The sequence below is a fragment of the Etheostoma cragini genome, chromosome 11 (genome assembly GCF_013103735.1).
Source record: "Etheostoma cragini isolate CJK2018 chromosome 11, CSU_Ecrag_1.0, whole genome shotgun sequence".
NCBI classification, from domain to species: domain Eukaryota; kingdom Metazoa; phylum Chordata; class Actinopteri; order Perciformes; family Percidae; genus Etheostoma; species Etheostoma cragini.
In genome coordinates this window covers 21469835-21491242 of record NC_048417.1, presented here as the reverse complement: position 1 = coordinate 21491242, position 21408 = coordinate 21469835, and the positions used below count along the sequence as shown (strand labels likewise).

Below are 21408 nucleotides of genomic sequence, written 5' to 3'. Positions count from 1 at the left end.
TTTTGGAAAATGGCTGCAATGAAACAAAGAGTGAAAAATTTAAAGGGGTCTGAATACTTTCCGTACCCACTGTATGAGAAATATACAAACAATAAAACCTGAGAAGCACTCACGCTGTCATTGGCCCAGGTGAATATGTATCCGTCCACATTGATCACAGGAGTAACATAGACGTCAAGGTTCTGCAGCATCTGCTCCAGCTTCTTATTGGTTTTGTAGGAGTTCACAATCTGAACAAACGTTCACATGTCAAGGTTGACTCACTTGGGTGAAATTGGGTGCCATTTCAGTTACTCTGAGTGTACAAACCTCTTTGACAAACCACTGGCAGAAGGCAGGAGCGATCCACTCCCGAGCATGGATACCACAGTCCACCCATATAACCTTCTTCTCTCTGCCCTCTGGGTCTTCTAGTCCCAACTGGAGACACACAACGTGATCCGCTTTGGGTGAATGTAAGATTTAAAGGTAAGATATTCAACATATATCTTTATAATTGCCATACAGAATTGATAATAGGCTGAATAGATGTGTGACCTCTGTCTTACCATATTGTTTGAGATCCAGAAGTACCAGACCAAAGTCACTTGGTAAGGGCACTGGGTAGCGACTATCAAAAAATGCCATGTCATTCAATTCACAATACCAAATTTTAAGAACTAAGGAGAAAAACTTATCAGCGTAACCATGCAGCATGCTTGTACCAAGATCTAATAACTAATAATTTAATAAGTGATTGCCTATGATGTTACATGTCGTAGAGGCATGCAGGAAAAACACTTTGACATGCACAGAGACTTGTCTATGTGTGTTTTGTATTTATAGAGGACTGGCTACAGTCACATAATATAATAAATAAAAGATTTGTATGGTGATGTGTAATGTAGTAATTTCTTTTTGTAAAATGGGTTTTGTAAAATTTGTTTCGAAAAAAGCATCATAAACGAACCGGTATTAAACTCCCGGCATCGATACCCAATACTTTTTAACAACATATTGACACACACTTTGGGTGGATTTTGCTTTGTATACGCATAAATAATAAAACATTTTATTAAAAAGCACCTTTCTCTGCACTCACGGACACCGCACAGGGAAATATAAGAAATTAATAGTTAATTAACAGGCGGTTTTCTTATTTTTTTCTTGAGTTGTGATTTGAAATGGGCAAATGAATTGATGTTTCTAAGTTGGTTTCTAAGGGTGGTAATGAGTTACGTGGAGCATGCAGTGTATTTATGACTACAGTTCACGTGTAGTTTGACATGTAGGATTGCATTATGTGAAGAATTGAGCAGTTGTGTCTGCTACTGTCTGTCATGGCGACTGTGTTGAATACCTTCAGCAGTGTGATGTTTCTCCCTTCATAAGTGTGTCCGTAGACAGCAGAGGAGACCAGCTCTGGGTTCCCTCGCTCCACATCTTGCATCCACCTGTATATCTGCATTGCAATTTAACCAGTGTTATCATTCATTCTGACAATGGTATTTTCTTTGGTCAAGGTCCATCTGTAATCTACAAGGATTAAAGTTCACAGCAAAGTCAACAAAAGAGAAGTGAGACAAAAACCAGAAAGATTAATTTATTGTAAATGTACTGTCTTTATCTAGCTAGAGCTCTAAAGAAACTCTGACCTCATCCATGGAGTGATATTTGGAGTAGTCATAACTCTGTGTTGATTCCAAACTCTCCACAAAACTGTGAATTAAAAAGAGAAATAGAGTTATGAATGCAATGTGTATTTGCAACGTTGTAAACTAAGTAGTGATTGTTTGAGTTAGACCTAGTGGCATGTCACCCTTCAAGGACAATGTCAGGTATAAAGCTGTGACTACACACAGTGATAACCACAGATACATTGACATCACCCAAAAGCTGATCTAGATTCAGGGTGGTGTCATTTTATTTCATAAATGGCTGAATTTATATGATTCACAAACCACACTACATTTACATTTGCACATACAAACTTAAGATCAACACAACACAGCAGCCGAGCTCACCTGTTAGAAGTCTCTAAAACACTGCTTAAAATCAGCTGGAACAAACCAAGTATCCAAACTGTTATTGTCTTCGTCTCCATTTTCTCGTTCTCACTTTTACTTTTACAGTCGGCTCACTCAGCGGTGTTAGGCTGCTGCTCCACACCCTTCTGTAGCTCTGCAGCACTAGCTAACACTGCTGTTAGTAACATCCAGTGGGAGAGGCACATTATTTATCAGGTGTCGCCTGTCATCATCTTGACAAAATCATTTCCAAGTTTTACAGCCCCACACCGAGGTAAATGCATAACAGCAATGTGGGATTATGCTAGAGAGAGTTATAGATCCGTTATTTATTAACATTTATAAAGGGTCACTAAAATTATACAGCAACTGATGTCACAAGGCAGCAGTTCTCTTTCCTACGTGTTAATATCAAGTACTAAACGCAAAAAACTCCTCATCCTTCTCCAGAAACATTTACAGTAACACAAAGCAGGTAGTACATGATAGCACAGTTCCAGCTCTGGGTTACAGGTTGTGTAGTGAGCCTGTGTTTTGCAGCGATAGAGCTAGAAAGCTATACGTCTCCTGCTGCATTCTGCAACATCATGAGTTGCTGAATAAATGTGCCATTCATCCCTGAGCGGTGTGTGTGTGTGTGTGTGTGTGTGTGTGTGTGTTGTTGTTGTTGTCCCCTGTTTGCAACTCACGTGGATAATGTAATTGACAGCGGCCCTCATTCAGGTCAGGAAAGGCCCAGGGAAAGGGGGATGGACACAACAAGTAATATTGCTCAGATATTTTGGTCTCCGACATTTGCAAGTGAGGACATTTCAGGTCAGAAATATTTAGATTTTGTTTGGATTCTGGAGGAAACCTTTTGGAAGAGGCGGGATTCCTTTGGGGATTTTATCAGGAAGATTTTTTGTTGTTTTGGAAAGGGCCAATGGGTACCACGTTTACCATCTGCTGTTGTGATTACTATCTGAAACACAACAGGGAAGAGAAGAATGCTATTTTGTGGTGAGAAACACCTGATAGACACAATGAAAACCCCAAAACCTTGCTTCTAATCCTGCTTTTAACACCAGGTGTTTCATCTGATTCTTCTTCCTTCCCTCCAGCATGCGTACCACCGCAGCTTCCACACAACCAGAGTTGTCATCCAGTGAGTCCAGCGACAGTGACATAGAAGAGGAGAGCCTTTTTGGGCCTCAGCCTTCGAGAAGGAGGCCACGGAACCACCAGCTGAGCCAGAGGAGCACTGTGGATCGATGGGCATCCACAAACAGAGCCTGTGAGTCTCCCATTAGGAGAGGATCGGACAGAGAGTTACAGGATTTTATCAGCATGAGAGACAAGGCTGACCAGGCTACAGAGGTGAGAGAAAGTGTGTTCTTGTTGTAGTTGTGTAGTTGTGTGTAGTCTTGTTGTTGTATGCTTTTTTGTTGAAAGATCTGACATTTATGTTGTTACTTTTTTAAAGTGACAAGTAACAGCATTTAATCTAGGCAGGAGAAAAATATGCAACTATTATTTGATTTTTTGTTAATATCATTTTTTATCTATTTAATCTTGCGACATCATGGTAGAATGTTAAATGTTTTTGAGAATAGGTGAGGCTTTCATTGTATATTTTTAAGATTAAATTGGGATTTAGATTAGGATACATTATAATAATTATAATTATAAATAATGTTGATTAATTAAAAAAAATGCTTTTACCATCGAAGGTGTTAATCAGTTTAATTTGTTCCATTTAAATTACACTCTTTAACATGATTTTCCTTTTGGGTGATATGGTGTCTTTTTTTAAACGCATAAAAAGTGTGAATAGTAATGTCAGTCACTATTCACATCTTTAAAGTAGCCTAACTGTTAAATATAGAGTGTAGACACACCTTGTACATGTGCCGTACACAACTGTGTATATACATAATATAATCATAAAAATTATAAAAGTGCTAAAAATACAGAAAGAATCACAATTCTTTAAATTCTTCATTCTCAGTCACATCTGAACAAAGATTTACTGTATTTCATGGCAAGATGCTTTTGGAATTTCCTCGTAGAGCAGTACCAGGAGGTATTACAGTAATTCAGTCCATGTCCTGTTCTATTCCACTGCAGTTATCTAATGCAATTATTCAATAAGGGGAGAGGACACCAACAGGTGGCTCTCAAAGAAGCCTTTGACTCCTTATCAGGTTGACTCGCATCAGTTAATGAAATTGACCTAGATTCCTAAATAACTTTATACACAACCACGTCACATTAGAGGACGTTTACCTGCTGTTACCAGAACCACGAGAGGTGAGCTAGATTATAGTGTACAGCTACACAGATGCAGACACAGAGACACGCACAAACACACACACACACACACACACACACACACACACACACGCACACACTTCTAACCCAATCTGACTCTCTAATAAACAACCTACGCTAAGTTAATGTGTTAAAAGTATTGAATCAGTGATTGAGTAAGTGAATAAAGCAGTATGTCTGTTCTCCGTGTGTGTGTGTGCGTGCGTGTGCGTGCGTGCGTGCGTGTGTGTGTGTGTGTGTGTGTGTGTGTGCGTGCATGTGTGTGTGCGGGGTTTGGCTAATGGTATCTTTGAATGATGATCCCTGCAACACATAAAATACCCTTTTCCTCCATTTCTCTACAGAGGAAACACATCGGGAACATCACTCAGAGGTTTTGTTAACTCAAAACTCAAAATGTCAGGATCACAGTAAATATCTACTGAAGAGCTTCAATCTGTGAAGAAGAGAGTATGAGTTTGGTAAACATGTGGGCAGCAGCCCCGTAAAGAGAATAGTAGGCTGCAGGACACAGTGAGCACATTGTGTTAATAAGTGAATTCCTTAATGGAGATGTAGGCCAACAGCTTGGCTGGCCATTCAAAGAGAATATTCACTGAACCATTCCAAATATGTTGTGAGACTGTTTTTACTATTAGGCCAAACAAACTGAGAAATGGGTCCGTTACATTAAAAGGTAATTCAGAACTGGGGGAAAAAACCAGCCCAATCAATAAAGAAGATTAACTCTATGCTTTGTGTAATTTACAGTTACAATTCTTACTGTGTTTCTTCTCCAGCATGAACATCTGTTTTAAACCAGTTACATTGTAAGCGTGAAGTTGTAAATGCCTTCAAAAGGTATTTTTTCAAATCAGAGATTTTGACTTGTCATAGTGTACAGGTGTTACCGATAACTTTAAAGGTGCCTTTGTTCCTGTCAAGTGTCCCAGTAAGCCATGCCACATAGACCCTGTTCCCACGTGCATGGTTATTTTGACAAACAGAGACATTTCCCTTCATTTGTACCCTTGGTTTTGACGCCAATGGAGAATTTGCCTCTGAAAAAAAAGTCTTTCTAAAACCTCTGGCCAGAATGGAGATTTTGAAAATCTTCAAATGCATGTTTGCATGTAAACTGAGACAAACTGGAGGCTTAAGCAGCAGAGGGAGTGAGGAAAAGAGGAGAGAGGTTGTGATTTGTGGCTGTTGTTGCTATTTTCGGGATTATGATTGGCTAATGTGAGGTTGAGCTTCTTGTTGCACTGCCACTACAGGTTTGGCATGCTCTTGACAGCATTGGTGGCATATACTGTACATTTGGGGTAGGTTGAGGTTGAAATATCCTTTTATGAAAATAAATGTGTAAACATAGTCTAAAGCGCGCCCAATACCCAGTCCCTGAAACTGAAGCATCTTAATCTAATGTTATTTACACCTGTGATTTTCAAAATGTCTGCTTTGGGAAAGGCCGACAGTTTGGTTTGTTTTTCTTAAAAAATAGAGAGAAAGTGACATATTCTATAAAGACCCTGCATAACTCTGCAGGTGTTAACTGATTCTTGCTGATTGGATCTCTGCTCAGGTTGAAATTGGGCCCCCAAACTATATTTGCTACAAAAAATCATAGACAGTTAAACAAATGGACTAACAGATCCTGTTGCGCTGGACAGAGACCAGTGAATGATATTAGAAGCACTTTTTCAGTGATAGCTGAGCATTACTGCGCAGCCTACAACTGAGCTTGATGACGTAGATGTGATGTGGGCAACATGTCTGAAAGCAAATGTACATTTTAGGAGATAACATAGGCACAGGCTAATTATTGCTTACTTAAATGCTAGTCAACATTAGTAATTAAACTAAAACAGCTAAAGCAAGTCCAAACTGTCTGCGAGCTTACCCTGTACTATACAGTGATTCCTCTACTGCGTGAGAGTAAGTTGTGTAGTTGTGACTCAATCGTTAGCCTATTTTTACAAAAACGTCTGCTACGGAGCCATAACGTGAGATGCGTGTTGGAGATACAATGTAATAGGGCCTTTTATACATTACATACATACGTTGTGCTCCTTTAGAAATAAACAACGGACAAATAGAGTCTTTAAACGCTTCAGATGTAAAGTTACTTGCTGTCAAAGTGGCGCCAAAATGAATGGCAGTTTAGGAGCTAGGAGCGACGCTTAGAGAGGAGAGGATTACCCACTTGCATAGAATGATAAAGCTGTAACTTCCCAAACCTAAAAAGGTAAAACCAAACCAATTGGGGGGTCAGAGAGATGTCACTAAAGCCCAGTCAGTACTGTCCATGTTACAACAAAAAGTGAACAAAAGTGAAAACACCTGTGTGGGGGACTGTCGGCCCTTTACTGTAAATCAATAGCAACGGTCAGGTCTACCGTACCTGACCAAATGTGTCTCACAATGGACGAAAATCCTCGCTTTCGCCACTACTTATAAGTTAAAGATACCTATTGAGTAAAATGTCTCTGTGTGTTTGCTTATAGGAATGGGAGAAGCTGAATTATGACATCCACACTTTACGCTACGCCAGACGGGAAGTCAGATCTCGATGGAAGAAAATCCTGCTGCTGCTAGGTGAGACACTCTTACAGTGGTTTTCTGTTCAGTTAATATTTGCTCCAGGCCATTCAACTTAAATCTGCTACATTCTGTATTATACACTCTGTTATCAGTATGCGGACTACCCTTCATCTCTCCATAGGTTACCAGCGCGAGGTGGACTCCTTGCTGTGTGTGAACAGACAGAACCGCTTCAGCCGAGATCAGGAGCATCTGAACAAAGCCACTGAACTGTTGAAACAGCTGCTGGACCACACCTCGCTGTTTCCTTCTGAAACTGAACACCAGAACACATACCTCTGTGTCATGGTACACACACACACATACACGCACACAATTTATCTTTCCTGTTTCCTTCATGTGTTCTGTTGTTTTGTTTGTCTCTTCCTCCATCTGAATCTGCCAACCCTCCGATCAAATGTGTATTGTTCTTATCATGCTGTCACCATCTTTCTCTCAGGACCGCCTGGTGTCGCTGGACAGTGCTGAAGATTTTGTCAGACTGGCCAAAGAAAAGTATCCCAAGAAAGTAGGCTGAGAGAGAGAAAGAGAGTGACAGAAAGAAGACAGCATAAAGGCTGGAAGAGGAGGGTAAAGAAACGTCAACATCTCTAATATTCATTGAATTGTAGAGGAAAATGTCATTCTAATGGCAAATTAAAATACCTTCTCTTTGTCCTGTCACCTTTTGATTAAATGAATTTAAATCCACTGTGTATTGGTAAGTTGCACATTTGTTGTTTGCACCAGAGGTTGTCAACCTTTTTTCATTTTTCCAGCCAAGGACCCCTTTAAAGATAGAAAACACCAGGGACCCTAATGTATATCCCCTGGCATGATTTGACGTAGCCTATTTATTTATTTTTTTACACTTGTATAGTCTTAAATGTGTAAAGGAACAACGCAAAAAAATGTTTTAGAACAATATGAGGTATGCATTAAACAGATGAAGTTATAGATTTGTTAGATTAGAAATAATCTATGAACTATTATAGATTTAAAAATCAAAATACTATTCCTTGAACCATGAAGCCTGTTGTAATATATAAATATATCATGCTATTTTAAATGAATGCATCTGCATCTTTTCACAGACCTCGCAGACCCCTTAGAGTATGACTGGCCTGTTGCACTGCTACACTGTTGCTCAGCTTCGCAGGATTGCACTGATAAACAATGGAACAGTTGTTTTTTTACTATTTAAATGTCTTCCTTTATTTTGCCACAAACATCTTTAACATTTTGGTTGTTAACTAACAATACTGACGATAACAAACTGTGTGTGTTTCTGGTTTATTCACCTTGTACCTAATAAACAATCTTTGATTAGTCCAGCTGTGTCAGCCACGTCATCCAACAGGTGGCAGCATACACTGAAGACATGTTCCTGTGGGTTACTCTGGAAGAAAAAAATATATATACTTAGTTGGAAATGTCTGCATCACAAATGTTGTAAAGCTTTCTCCACTGTATTTAACTTGCAAAGTTTCTTCACAAAAAATAAAAAGCGATTATGTTTTTGTTTACTGTTGAAACAATTTTGTGGAATGATGTGGAATATAATTAACCAGTAATTAAAATAAGAAGAATGTAAGAATATAGTGCACAATGTGAGTATTGCAGTCTATCCATGGGAAATTAAACTTCCCTTTCTTTACTTTCTGAACATCCCTTTCTTTAACATTTTGGCAGGATGCAGATGAAATCGTCTCATCTTGGCTTTTGAATAACTATCAAGAGGTAAACCATACACACACCCATGTGGGATACTGCGCTATCTTCTGGTTGAAAGACTGTGTGACAGTCCTATTGCAGCTGATGATTGTGGTATGTCGTACATACACACCCATGCTTCTGCGCACACATGCACACAGAACGAGAGAGTTTACTCTGACCCAGATATTGTTCTCTCCAAGGCCCCTTCCCCAAGTTTGGGAAACAGATGTGGAACTAAAAGGGGCGGGGTGGGGGGCACAGGAGGAGGGGAGCAGTATGAGAGGCGGACCAATGGTCTGGCAGCACTGAAAGGCATTGTGTTGCTTGTCTGCACCTTTTTCTCATTATACCAATGTGTGTGTGTGTGTGTGTATGTGCGTGCGTCCGTGAGTGTGTGTGTGTGTGTGTGTGTACAACATACTTCCAAAGGCCGGTAAGTGGTCAGGGCGTACATTGCATTATGGTCACACACACTCATGGATAGATGATGTTCATTCAGACTGTGGCTCCTGCTGACGGTCATACAGTATATTTTATGAAAGTCTCTAGTGGGGCGTTGTCCACAGAAACACACAGAAACACACACACATAGACATACACACACACACACACACACACAGACACACACACCAGCATAATTGGTGAGTGATGGTTTTCTCGTCAGCTTTGGGTATTCACAGTGAAGTTATGTCTGAATAAGCGTCTGTCCATCTAGTCTTTATTCTGTCTTTCCATCCATACCCTTATTCGGTTTTTTTTGCCAAAAGTAAAATAACAAAATTGCTTCCAATGGCCCTGTTGTTTCTTTTCTTTCGTTCTCAAACTGTGCATTTCGTTAATTCCCCTCTTTGATCACACCCTCTCTCTTTCCAGGTCTCATTATCCCATCCACATCCCGAGGCGGTTCATAATGCAGAGCCATGACTCATGAGGTCAGAGCCTTCATGTTTATGTCAAGACACAAAGCACAGTGACTAGTAGTTTAGTTAGTTAAATATCAAAGTCTGTAATGACGAACTATGGAGTGCATTTTCAATTTAGAATTTGACTCTACCGGAATATTTCCGACAATAAACACCGTTCATTACAGCGACAAGGTACATATTTTCACTCATCCTCTTGGAGACTAAATTTGGTCATAATTATTTATCTTTATCCCTTCCATTAACACTTCTTTACTCTTACAAACATGAACCACACTCACGGATGCCCTGACACACTGAATTAGCCAGACTTTTTGTGACCTTTTGTCAATTTTGTGAGCCCCCGTTGTCTCAACATTTAACTCGTTTCTAGCCAGGCAGGTCGATGGATGGCAATGTTTGTCGGGGGGGGTCCACCCCTTTGTTCCAGACTAAAATATTTTCACAAAGGTTTTGTGGTCAGAATTTTTCAATCCTCCTTGGATGTAGGACAACCTTAGCTGTGCTTTATGTTTAGCACTGATTAACAAATGCATGCCAACTCACTAAACTACAGTAAGTTACAATTTAAAAAAAAAATGTCTTTCAGAAATGTCTTTGTGAGCATGTTAGCATGCTGACATTAGCATTTAGCTTAAATCATTGTTGTTTCTATGTGGCTTACAGACTCAAAGAGCAGCTAGCTTGGTTACGAACTATCGGTCTCGTTTTAGTGTTTATATCGCGGAGGAAAAGGTTATCATTTATGTTGTTTTAGTTTTGTCTTAGAGATGAGATGGTTTATGGTTTTCAAACACTTAGAATTGTAAGCTTAAACCCAAAATTTGAATAACATCTCTTATTCAAATTATGTACAATAGATTGTTTCTTACCGAGACCCAAAATGGGGATTTGAGGGAATGGAAGTAAGCCTCAGCTCACCTTGATATACGTCCATTAATTAGGTTTATGGTGAAGGTATATGTACAGTGTAAGGGCTTGATTGAATGTGTTACCCTTACATTGTAACTATACAGATTTAGTTTGTCCACCTTTAGTTTCACTCAACCAAGGCAATATCATTTTTCAAATGCCCCATTTTAATCTGAACTCTCATTGTTTGTCTCATAGAGTAATTTATGAAAAGGCAGTGTTGACAGCTGTGTTACACCCATACACACAAACATTAATCTTCCTGTTGTCCACGGGTCAAATTTGACCCATTTGCAAAAAGTTTGTGTTTCTTTCAAACAAGTTGTCCAAAAAAATAATGTCAATAGTTCCGTACAATGTTCTTCACGAGTAATAATAAATGAACAGTTTATATATACATTTATTAAATTTGGGTGTTAATTTATGGCATCTGAAGAATTCTTTTTTTTATAAAAGAACATGGAGTAAAGTAACAAAAATGTCCCAAAAAGCGCACAAAATGATCAACCAAAACATGAGAAAAAGGGACAAAGAACTTTGGGAAAAGTGACAAAAACACCGGCGAAAGCGGGAAAAGTGTCTGCAGGTTATACCCAGAAAAACTAAACGTTGCATGGTATGCATACAACACAAGGGTTAACAGACATATACTGTACACACACACACACACACACACACACACACACACACACACACACACATATACACACACACACACACAAACAAACACAAACACACAAACACACACACACACACTCTAATTTGTAACGGATGTTTAGAGAACCAGGCACGGGGTGCTGACCTCTCTGACTCCCGACAGAAGGTCAGAGGTCAAGAGTCTGCTCAGGAAAGGCAGTGTTATTATGTCGCTTTCAAGTCAAACCCTCCCAACTGCAATTTTAATATCTTCTGTTGCAAGAAGCAGATTTCCATAAAGCCACAGTCTATTCCTTTTAGCTGCATCACTATGAGGCAACAAGATGTCAAGACATCAACTTTCCTTAACCCTCATGTTGTCCTCATGTCAGATTTGACCCTTTTTTAAAGTTTCTGTAGCAGCAATTAGATTTTCTTTCTACCAAACGGATTGTTCCATGAAACACTTCACAAGTCTAACTAAGGATCAGTACACTACTATCATTGACTTTTGGGTGTTTTATTCCATTTTTTAAGCATTATTCTGACTAAACTTTATCCATCAACATCCTCTGATCTTAAATGTTAATCAAAATAAGTCATCCTTTCTGCTTTTTTAACTAAGAAATTAGACATAATTTCATAGGCTATAAAAGGTTTAGTGACCAGAAATTCCCAAAATAGTGATAATTAGTTGTTGTTAGTGTACACTGGTGGAAGTGGGGGGGAAAGCACCAAACATGTTAAACAATGCTACAAAAACATTGGAAAAAAATGTTTTAAAGAGACAAAAACGTTAAAATGAATAAATAAAATAAACAAAAAAAATAAGTGAAAAAAAGTTTTCATATTCCATTTTGACCCAGAAGGACAACACAAGGGTTAATTCTAAGGTTCTAATAAACGTTCTAGATTTACATTTCAACATTGTTTTTACAGTTTCATAGACACCACAGTCATGGAAAGCATGTTGTTCTCAAAATCACTTTCATTCTTAGTGGGTCAGTGCAGGCAGAAAATAATGCCGCAAACACACACACACATGTGCACAACATACAACACACATGCCACAGATCGGTGGAGCAAGCCTGTGAGCAGGGCAGGGTGTGTTCTACAGCGTATCTGTGGTCATCAGAGGTGGGTCAGTAATAACAAGTCCAATGATGCTCTTGAAATATCCTGATTTATTTCTCTTGTATTAAAAGTGATTAAAGGAGATACATGGAACAAACACTGCATGTATACATATTTTTTTATACTGCAATTGTTATTTTAACAACAGCATTGGTTAGGCCTAGGCCATAGGCCTTCTGTCTCCAGACAACTGAAAGGAGATTACAGCTGACTATGAGAACACACACATCTCATTCACATGATCTACTCATGGCTCCTAGTTTAAGCCAAGCAGCTTTATCATGGGAATAGGGATACTTCCAGATGCAGCTGTGTGTTTAGTATGTGTGTGTTTCAGCATTTACTGATGTGGTGTTGGATGTTTGAGTTGTCTTGATGCAACTGGGGATTTCAAGTTGTCACAAGCTGTTGTCCTACACCCAATCTGCCAAAAACTCACGTCCAAGTAGAAAAATGGATGTCTTCTTTGGTTGTTACTAAATAAAAGCACTAATTTGGACGTATTCCGTCTCATAAAGGATTTGTGCAGATGTAATGGAATTGCCGTTTTTACATTTACGATACATCATCAAACCTTATATACATGGGCATAGTATGCACTGTATTGGGGAAGGACACACTGTTGTGCCTTGTAATGCAACACAGTGCCCTGCTTTGCCATGAACTACTACAAAGAACCACTACAAATTACAATTTTTCTGTGACTGTTATTGACAGTCTTCATTTTAACCCCAACCGGCCCGTGAGACACCGCCTACCAAGAGCCTGGGTCTGTCCCAGGTTTCTTCCTAAAGCGCAGTTTTGCCTCGCCACTCTTGCACTGTTGCTTGCTCTGGAGGAAACTACTAGAACTGTTAGGTCCTTGTAAATTCTGGAGTATGGTCTAGACCTACTCTATCTGTAAAGTGTATCGAGATAACTCTTGTTATGAATTGATATTATAAATAAAACTGAAATTGAAATTGAAACTATTACTATGACCACACATTAAAGCTGACTAAAGTATTTTAGTCCCAAATTACAAGTTAGAATACAAAGCATCAGACATTATGAAAACCCTATTGTGTGTATGAGGGAAAAAACCAAAAGGAAGAAAGGAGAGAATTATGGAGAAACATCCTTTGTAAGGGAAAAAGAAAAAGGAAAGAAAAACAGGAGAAGCTACAGAACATCTGGGTGAAAGAAAGATAAAGGAAGCAAAAGAAAAACACAGTAATGAGTGAAGATTCTTTTTGTCATCCTCATCTCTCTCTTGGCCCTCTTACCAGGGCAGAGTCAGACAGTGATTCACCCCCACGTATGATCACCTGGCTGGGTTGTCTGTCAATCACTCAAACGGCCTGACAGCCCCACACTCCAACCCAGTCATGTTTACCGTTCCTTTGACATGAATCAGAGGCTGGTTCAGCACCTTGTACTGATGGCATAGACTGCATCCGTACTGACAAAAAGAGAGAAGAGGCTCCATTTGCTGTAACAGACGCCCTGACTGTGGATGATGTCATGTAATGATGGTGCAGATGGAAGAGTGGCTCTGCTTTATAAAAAGACAAACACACACACACACACACACACACACACAGAGATATAGTCACTGTGCAGCATAAACAAATGGTGTTCATACCTTAAAATAGTCATCCTAGACCAGTGTTTAAGACATCACCACCAGGCGTGTGTGTTTGTCTGTGTGTGTGTGTGTGTGTTTAATACCACATTGGAATGCATGTGCCACAGCTGGGAGGTCAATCATAGAAGAAAAGAGTGTTCCCTCATAGAAATAGAAGCAGTTCTGAAATACTATTAGAATTCTAATTATGATTCCATGATGTGTCTACCACAGGATTGGTCAGACTAGAACAGTGACTTCATATTCTATGTTTGTCTCTTCAGATGTGTTTCCATCTAGTTTTGTTCTCTTCTAATTAGGATGTATTGAATTACAAAAGTTGAATAGAATTAGGGCGTAAAGTAGACGTCATTGGTTCAGATTGAGGCAGGTTAAAGCTGAATCAAATATTTTACTTTACATTGACTTGCCATATAGAAATAGTGGTATTATTCCTAATAGCAAATCCTATAAAAATACTAGAACCAACAAACGCATAACTCCAATCTGTCAGTATTTTTTAAGGATCCCCATTTTTTGGCACTTAGGTCCATTCCCATCAGTTTCTTTTAGAGTCTAAATATTTAAAACTGGGGTATGTACAGTATATGGATCACTTTTTTTTATAAAGGATAAGCAACCTTTTTTTTTTGTTTTTTTGTTGTAATATAACAAACAGGTGAAAAAGTACATTTCTTGGGGACTATTTTCAGCAGCATATTAATATACACTTGGTTCTCTAGTTAGTATGTACTGCACTAAAAGCAGTAGTTGTGGGTTTGCTTAAAAAGAAAACTAAAAGGCCTGTGTTTGTTGTAAGAAAAGAACGTGTGCAACAGAGTGGCTCACTGATACTCAACAAAGTATTTTTTTTTTGGCCAACAGTAAAGGTGTAAGGCAAAGAGGAATAAGCTACTCTAAAGACAGACAACGTTGACAGCTAGCTGGTGAAGAAATTTGAAAATCTCCTACAGACTTTGATATTTTTTTTAGAAGAATGAATATTGAATTTAGAATCATCAGGTTGCCAGAATCCCAATTATACAAAAAGAAATCCGTACATAATTAATGTGAACAATGTCTGTGGGAATGTATATTTTTGAAAAAGTAATGATGTTAACTCGACATAATTACACTGATGCATAGTTCAATTAAAATTAAAATTCCAAAATTGGTTTGGATGTCTACAGTAAAAATGTCTTTATAATACGGTTGACTTTACAACACATTAAAAAGAAATCTGTTGTAGTTTGGGGTTTTTGTTTGGGTTTATTTTTCCCTTTCTTTGGCCTCCTTGTGTTTTTGGTCTTGTGTTGCTGGTCCTGTCTTGTGTTCCCCGGTGTCTGTTTGTTCTACTTCCTGTTTTATTTTGATAGTGTAGTTTCCTGTCTTGTCTAGTCTTGTCTAGCTTTGCATTGTGCTTGTCTGATTGTCCTGCCCCGCCTTAAGGTGATTCACCTGAGGTCTCACCTGTTCCCCATTACCTCGTTACCTCTGGTGTTTAACCCCTGTGTTCCCTTTGTCTCTTGTCAAATCATTCCAGTTCGTGCGTCCTGTCGCTGTGTCCCGGCTGCCTGTCGCTGTGAACGTCCCTGTGCTTGTATCCCTCGTGAGTTCCCCCTGTGCTCCTCACCTGTTTTTGTATTCTTTTTTCCCAGGCCTGTTTTGGATTCTTTTCCCTTTAGATTTTTGGACTGCTTGTGTTCCTCAGATTTGGCCTTTTCCCAGTGCTCCCTGTGACTTTTCTACGGACTGTTTTGCCCTTGTGGATTGCTCCTGTTTTCTCAATAAATTATCCTGTGTTTGCCCGCCAACTTGCATCTTGACGCTCCTTTTCCTACCCCCCTACAACATAAAACGTACATCAAGTACTTGTCACTTTTGATGCCTGCACACACTTCAGACACACACACATACATGTATGTTCTTGTATGCTGCTGTTTACTGCTGATAGATGCAACCTTTCCGTTATCTGGAACTGATGAAGTCATTTTCGCATCTTGATTTGCAGTAGATTAAACCTGGAGACTTATGACGTCTGCTCAAAGCTGCCAGACATCATGGATGATTCATCAATCCTGATGCCTGAAACAAAAGTTCCAATCATCATTTCTACCCATCCATCATTTCTTTCATGCCTTTCAGCATACTACAGTAGAACATTTGATCCCTTTCTTTAATTTGCAGAGATGTTACATTGTCAACCCTCACACTCTGTTCATGTGAATGATAGCTAACAGTTAAGGAAAAGTATGTCTCATCACTTCATTTGTATTCTATTATTTTCTCAAAATGGAGACAAGGCCTTAATGTATGGAATTGGATCACAATATATTAGAAGGTTTTATATTAGAAAGTTAAGCGTTACCGGCAGTCACACGTCAGAAACTCAATCATTATTTGTACTTATTTTAAAAAGTTTAAAACAAATTGCCTACAGACTGCAAAATGTGTATTTGAAATGATGAAACAAGTTATAAATTTGAAAGAAAAGTGACTCACAACATAGTAAGTGAAACATGTCCTACACTGTAGTGCAGATGCTGCAGTAGTAGAGTCAGAACCCCCAGAGGATATGAGTGAGACTCTGAGCGTAGAAAAGTTGGCACAGACTGCCACACTACTACACACACACCTATTGTCGTACACATGCCACTGAGGTGATTCTGAATCTATGTCTGTGTGACTAGGTAAGTGGGGGATTTTTGCTCAGGGACACTGGGATATGGATCTGCCTGACTTTGCAATCTCCACTTTCTGTGACTCACTGGCTAAAAATCCACTTTTGCAGGTCTACACACAGGACAAGCGCTGGGCTTCCACCACTATGAGCTCATTGAAGAACAGCTGCCATTCGCTCACAAAGGTCAGTTGAAGGGGAAGCCTTGTGTGTCTAGCTGCCTGCCTATCCCATTATCAAACTCTTCCTGTATTTATGTGTAAATACCCTGTCTGTATCTCAGTCTCTCCCTATTTCTCTTTGTCTATCTGACTTTTGCTAAGGAATAATTCCAATATAGTACATCTTTGATCTTATTAGGCTTGTTAAGCTTTCAAATAAATTTGGCCAACCTGGGGGTTTGTTAACTAAAACCTGAATGATCACCTGATTGCTATTGCTGCTTTTTTGTGGCTCATTTAATATATTTTACCACATTTAACTTGGCAAGCACAATGTTATTATATAGAACTGATGGCAAAATCACATACATTGTATTAATGTAAACAAGGATTATCTGTTATTAGTGTGTTTCTGTTGCTGGTACTATCCAATACTATCCAACTGCTTTATGTTATTTTGGAAGTCATAGGCAAACAACCTATTCTATCATTCAGGTATGAAGACAAGTTGGTTCAAACACACTGTGTTGTATCTGGTCTGTCTCTGTCTAATGTGCTAATTATGCAAAACTAAATCAAGAGATAAATCAAAGATAGGTGTGGATACAGAATATATCTCAAGGGCCATGGCCACCAGCAAATCATTATGTAACATTTTAATAGGAGAAAATGATTATTGCAATGATAACTTCAACTGCCAAGCATTTTTGTGATTATTGTCTGCGTGCTTGTGTGTGTGTGTGTGCGTGCATGTTCCTTTGTATGCATTTCAGTTGGCTCATTATCCCATCAGATACAAGAACTTTGCCACTCTCACACACATCTGACATACAAACACTCACACACACACACACACACACACACACACACACTAACACACAAGGACCTCTGAAAAAGAAGGCTTTCCTCAGTGTGGTATGGTTAAATGACAGAGAGCGAGTGCAGTGGTGGTTAGGCAGAGGAGCAGAGGGCAAAGAGGAAAGTAGAGTCAGCTGCTTCAACATGAAGGCAGAGAGGGAATGATACTAAAACCACAAATAGGAGGCCATGAGGAGAACAAGTATATATGCAGATGGTATAGAAGTTCTAAGGGGCACTTCAGATTAATCTAAAAAAAAATTATAAAAATAAAAATCCGAGAGCGCCCATGCTGTTATCATGTTAAACCTCATGACTGCTAATTGTAGAGCTCAATATCCATTTTTTTCTCAAGCTGAAAGGTAATGTCTTCCATTTTGTGCAGACACTTTAGTATTTTTAGTATTTTCTTCGACCAATGCCATCTGTGTGATTTTAAAATGATACATGTATTGTACTGTTTTTTATTTCCATTTTTGAAAATCTGAAACAACGTAAGTGCATTATCTTAAGACCAATGCTGGGAACTTTGGTGTGTGTGTGTGTGTGTGTGTGGTCAGGAGTGAGTCATCTAAAACCCCCATTTTACCTCTCAAATTAATATTTTATCTACCATCACTGTCTGTGCACACTCCTCTCCTTCTCTCTCTCTCTCTATACCTAACCCCGTTTTTTCTCCACTCTGTGTGAACTCAAAGCAGTGTTGATCCAAGACTTACGTATATGAAACCCCCCCCCTCTAATGACCCACAGTGGGATCGCAGTGTTTAACACAACACAGCGAGGGAGTCTTGGGTTTGTTGTTCCTGGCTATGATTCACAAAGCCTTTAGCATCATAAATGAACCATGACAGACTCTAGGTCTCTCAAAAAAGGCCCTCACATTCTCACTGACATCATGTTGGACTGAAACTAAGGGGAGATTTAGTTAACATGTGTAACTGTAACAAAGATTAAGGTACAGAATGAGATTCAAAACTTTACTACAAACTCGAGAGTTGCTACAAATTTGTTTCTTTTCATCTTTTCATTGCACCTTCTGTAATCAGCAACCATCAAAGCTCTTTGACCTTAGCCACAATTATCAGTGTCACAGGAGCCATGAGGCAGGTTTTTCTTTGCACTGGCAGACTGAAAGAAATTGTTTATTATTTTGTCCTTGGAACAAGGGATGCTGTCTTCCCTTTATGACATCCCTTAATAAAACATAATACAAGTATAGTAAGTAATGAATAACTGTAAATCTTCTCATTTCTTTTCCTGGAAAACAGGACATGCTGAAACACTTGGAAAGTTGGCATGTCGTACTGAACTGACTCCATATATTTGTCTAAAATGCTGATATGGAGGAGAGAGAAGGAGAGGGAGCGATGTGGGCAGGCGGAAGATGAAATTAGAGAAGAGATGTAGGTGGAGGGTGAGGAGGTGAGAGCAGAGGAAGTGACTGAGGATAAGATAGACGTCTGAAAAAGAAAGACAGAGAGAAGGAGGAGGAGGTGAGGGATGTGAAAGACGGGTAATGGGGGAGGAGGAGGAGAGAGAGGAAAGTGACTCTGATATACAGATTGTTGATAGAGGGCAAGTCTGGCAAACTTCCGGCCCTGTGACAAGGGGAGAAATCCGAGCTTGGACACGTGCTCTTTCCTTTTGTCTCTCTGAAAAGTTGCCATTTTCAACTGTACTACAACGCTTCAAATTTTATTTTGTGGGTAATCACTTCATCTCTCTTTTGTGTCTGCGTCATTGGAAAATTGAGTCTCGTGAGGACTGCACGATGATTTAAGGTCAGAGCAATTATGCTCATTAGGGGAGGTTAAACTTGCACCTACTGCTTGGGAATGAGCGTGCTTATGTTTGCTGTAGGGTAAAAACATGGAAACTTCAATAATAGTGAGTTTCTACTTTCACCCAACAAAAACATTATTTACCAAAAATATAGACGTTGTTTATATTAGATGATTGCAGTGTAGGAAGCAGTACCACTGGCTGATCCAGTCAACACTTCCAAGACTACTGCTAGACAGTTTCATTTCACATTTCATTTCACACTTTGTTCAGAGCGCTGCAGCTCACCTTAGATAAACAGTATAGTTTGTGTACTATTTCTATAAATTTTAAACTATGTAAAAATGCAAAAGTAATTTAGTAAATTGACTTCATCCATCACGTGTGTTTAACTGATGACAGTGTCACTTTCAGATTACTTTGAACAAACATTGTGTGGGTTGCGGAAATGGTTTGTTTATTGAGAAGAGGGTGAATCCACAGAGAGAAACAGGGGAAAGGATGAGAGAGAGTAATAGAGGCAGAGAGAGCGAGAGAGAGAAATTAAGAGCAAAGGGGAGGAGACGAGTAGATTACAAGGGAGAAAGAAGATAAAACGTGACAAATTAGAGCCACATCTCTTTCTCTTTGATGTGAGGAAACCCTAAAATCTGTGTTCTGACTAGCAACCCTAGTAGAAGACTAATTAAGTGTTTATCTTATTGGCCAACGGTCAATTTGTGAATTGATGGTACACATGCACGCACATAGACGCATGCACACACTTTCTGTAACTCCGTTAGGACCAGGGCCAATCCTGCTGTTATCATTGGCACACAGAGTTACAGAAGATGCACATTCAAAAGCCCAAACCCACTCCCACACACACACACACACACACACACACACACACACACACACACACACACACACACACACACAGACACACAGACACACAGATAAAACAGATAATATGATTAGAGGATACAGCTGAAGGATGAATGAAAACTCATCAAGAATTATCCGACAGGGAGGAGAATGAAACTGATTACAGACAAGTCAGAAAAGACAATGGATAAAAAATATGGGTGTGGACAATGACAGAAGCCGAAGAGAGAAAAAAGACGTGTGAAAGAACTGAGGAAAGACATTTACAGTAGAACGCAGAGGAGAAAAACAGATGCTTGCGAGAATAGACATAGAAAGAAAAAGATAAACACCTCTGCCAGACAATTTGGACACATTTTCAGTACCGCACTACCAAAAAGTCACTGCAATCCTCCTGTGTGGCTGTATGGAAGCTGTAAATGTGTGTGGTGTTGTGGTTGGCACTGGTGGCAGTTCCCCTCAAATGTGAGCAGGGAAGGTAAATTGGACAAGTTGAAACACAAATCAGTTGCATCAGATACCAGATGTGCATCTCAGCTGAATGGAGACAACATCTGGATGGATCTAAAACACTATAACTGATTATGATATAAACACTAATACTTATTTATAATATATATGTGCGTTATCTGCTGTTAGGAGACACATTGTATGGATGAATTTAGATACAAAATATGCGATAAAATGAAAATTATATTTGCTGTAGTTGTGTCAACAACAACACTAATGATGTAGACACTGGATGAGATGGAGGGGATGTTTGCTAAAGAGTATATGAGCAGAAGAAAAAGTTTTATGTGAGAATCTGTTTGAGCAGGCCCGGGAATCTGGCCGGGAAAGGATAGAAGTGGGATGAATGAGAGAAAGAAAATTCTTTCCTGGTATAACCAGTGAGCATTATATAATTAATAGCTGTTACAGCATGTCTTTGTCTAGTCTGCGGAAGTGTGTCTGCTGTGAGCCTGTTAGCTTCCATTCTCTAGTACCACACAGTCACAACATCAGCTGTTGCTCTAATGGTAAGGGACTCTTTAAAATGTAGTATTCTGAAAGGTGGTGTGTTCAAGTATTGCGCTACGCAATGTGAGGTGTCATGAGGAGACGAGATGTAGGGAGATGTGGGCGCTTAGGGTGCACTTTTGGGGGCGGGCCATTTCTTTCATCTGGGTCTCACAAGGCAAGGCAAGGCAAGGCAGCTTTATTTGTATAGCACATTTCAGCAACAGGGCAATTCAAAGTGCTTTACACA

The 21408-nt window shown here is 39.3% G+C and overlaps 2 protein-coding genes and 1 long non-coding RNA gene across 5 annotated transcripts in view; 1 reads left to right on the top strand and 2 right to left on the bottom strand.

Moving 5' to 3' along the window:
* The window catches only part of LOC117953424 (carboxypeptidase O-like), a 4892-nt gene extending 2688 nt beyond the window's left edge, over nucleotides 1–2204 (bottom strand). The window contains exons 1-5 of one of the 2 annotated variants that reach the window (XM_034886435.1): nucleotides 2004–2204; nucleotides 1635–1698; nucleotides 1340–1441; nucleotides 310–420; nucleotides 114–230 (exon numbers count right to left, since the gene is read on the bottom strand). In XM_034886435.1, the coding sequence (XP_034742326.1) occupies nucleotides 114–230; nucleotides 310–420; nucleotides 1340–1441; nucleotides 1635–1698; nucleotides 2004–2083 (474 nt within the window). In that variant the 5' untranslated portion in view covers nucleotides 2084–2204. Of the gene's footprint in view, nucleotides 1–113; nucleotides 231–309; nucleotides 421–1339; nucleotides 1442–1634; nucleotides 1702–2003 lie in introns of both variants that reach the window. The other variant, XM_034886434.1, reaches the window with a different exon arrangement.
* Nucleotides 2205–2699: 495 nt separating this feature from the next.
* LOC117953324 (melanoregulin-like) lies at nucleotides 2700–7783 on the top strand. 2 transcript variants are annotated; one of them, XM_034886234.1, is made up of 6 exons: nucleotides 2700–2807; nucleotides 2927–3008; nucleotides 3110–3365; nucleotides 6806–6896; nucleotides 7024–7190; nucleotides 7342–7783. In XM_034886234.1, exons 1-6 carry the CDS (start codon nucleotides 2756–2758, stop codon nucleotides 7417–7419), a joined length of 726 nt encoding a protein of 241 aa, XP_034742125.1. In that variant the 5' UTR covers nucleotides 2700–2755; the 3' UTR covers nucleotides 7420–7783. The 2 variants fall into 2 exon arrangements, with proteins under 2 accessions (XP_034742125.1, XP_034742124.1); XM_034886233.1 differs by having other exon boundaries at nucleotides 2700–2822.
* A 10170-nt stretch (nucleotides 7784–17953) lies between these two features.
* The window catches only part of LOC117953330, a 17707-nt gene continuing 14252 nt past the window's right edge, over nucleotides 17954–21408 (bottom strand). The window contains exon 3 of the long non-coding RNA XR_004658596.1: nucleotides 17954–17964. This is a non-coding gene — a long non-coding RNA (uncharacterized LOC117953330). The remainder of the gene's footprint in view (nucleotides 17965–21408) is intronic.

Excerpts from the sequence above, each read along its gene's own strand:
- LOC117953324 (XM_034886233.1), top strand. The coding sequence starts at position 2,756 with ATGGACACAACAAGTAATATTGCTCAGATATTTTGGTCTCCGACATTT. Across the intron at positions 2,823-2,926 it reads TGCAAGTGAGGACATTTCAG|GGCCAATGGGTACCACGTTT; the intron begins GTCAGAAATATT and ends TGTTTTGGAAAG. Across the intron at positions 3,366-6,805 it reads AGGCTGACCAGGCTACAGAG|GAATGGGAGAAGCTGAATTA; the intron begins GTGAGAGAAAGT and ends GTTTGCTTATAG.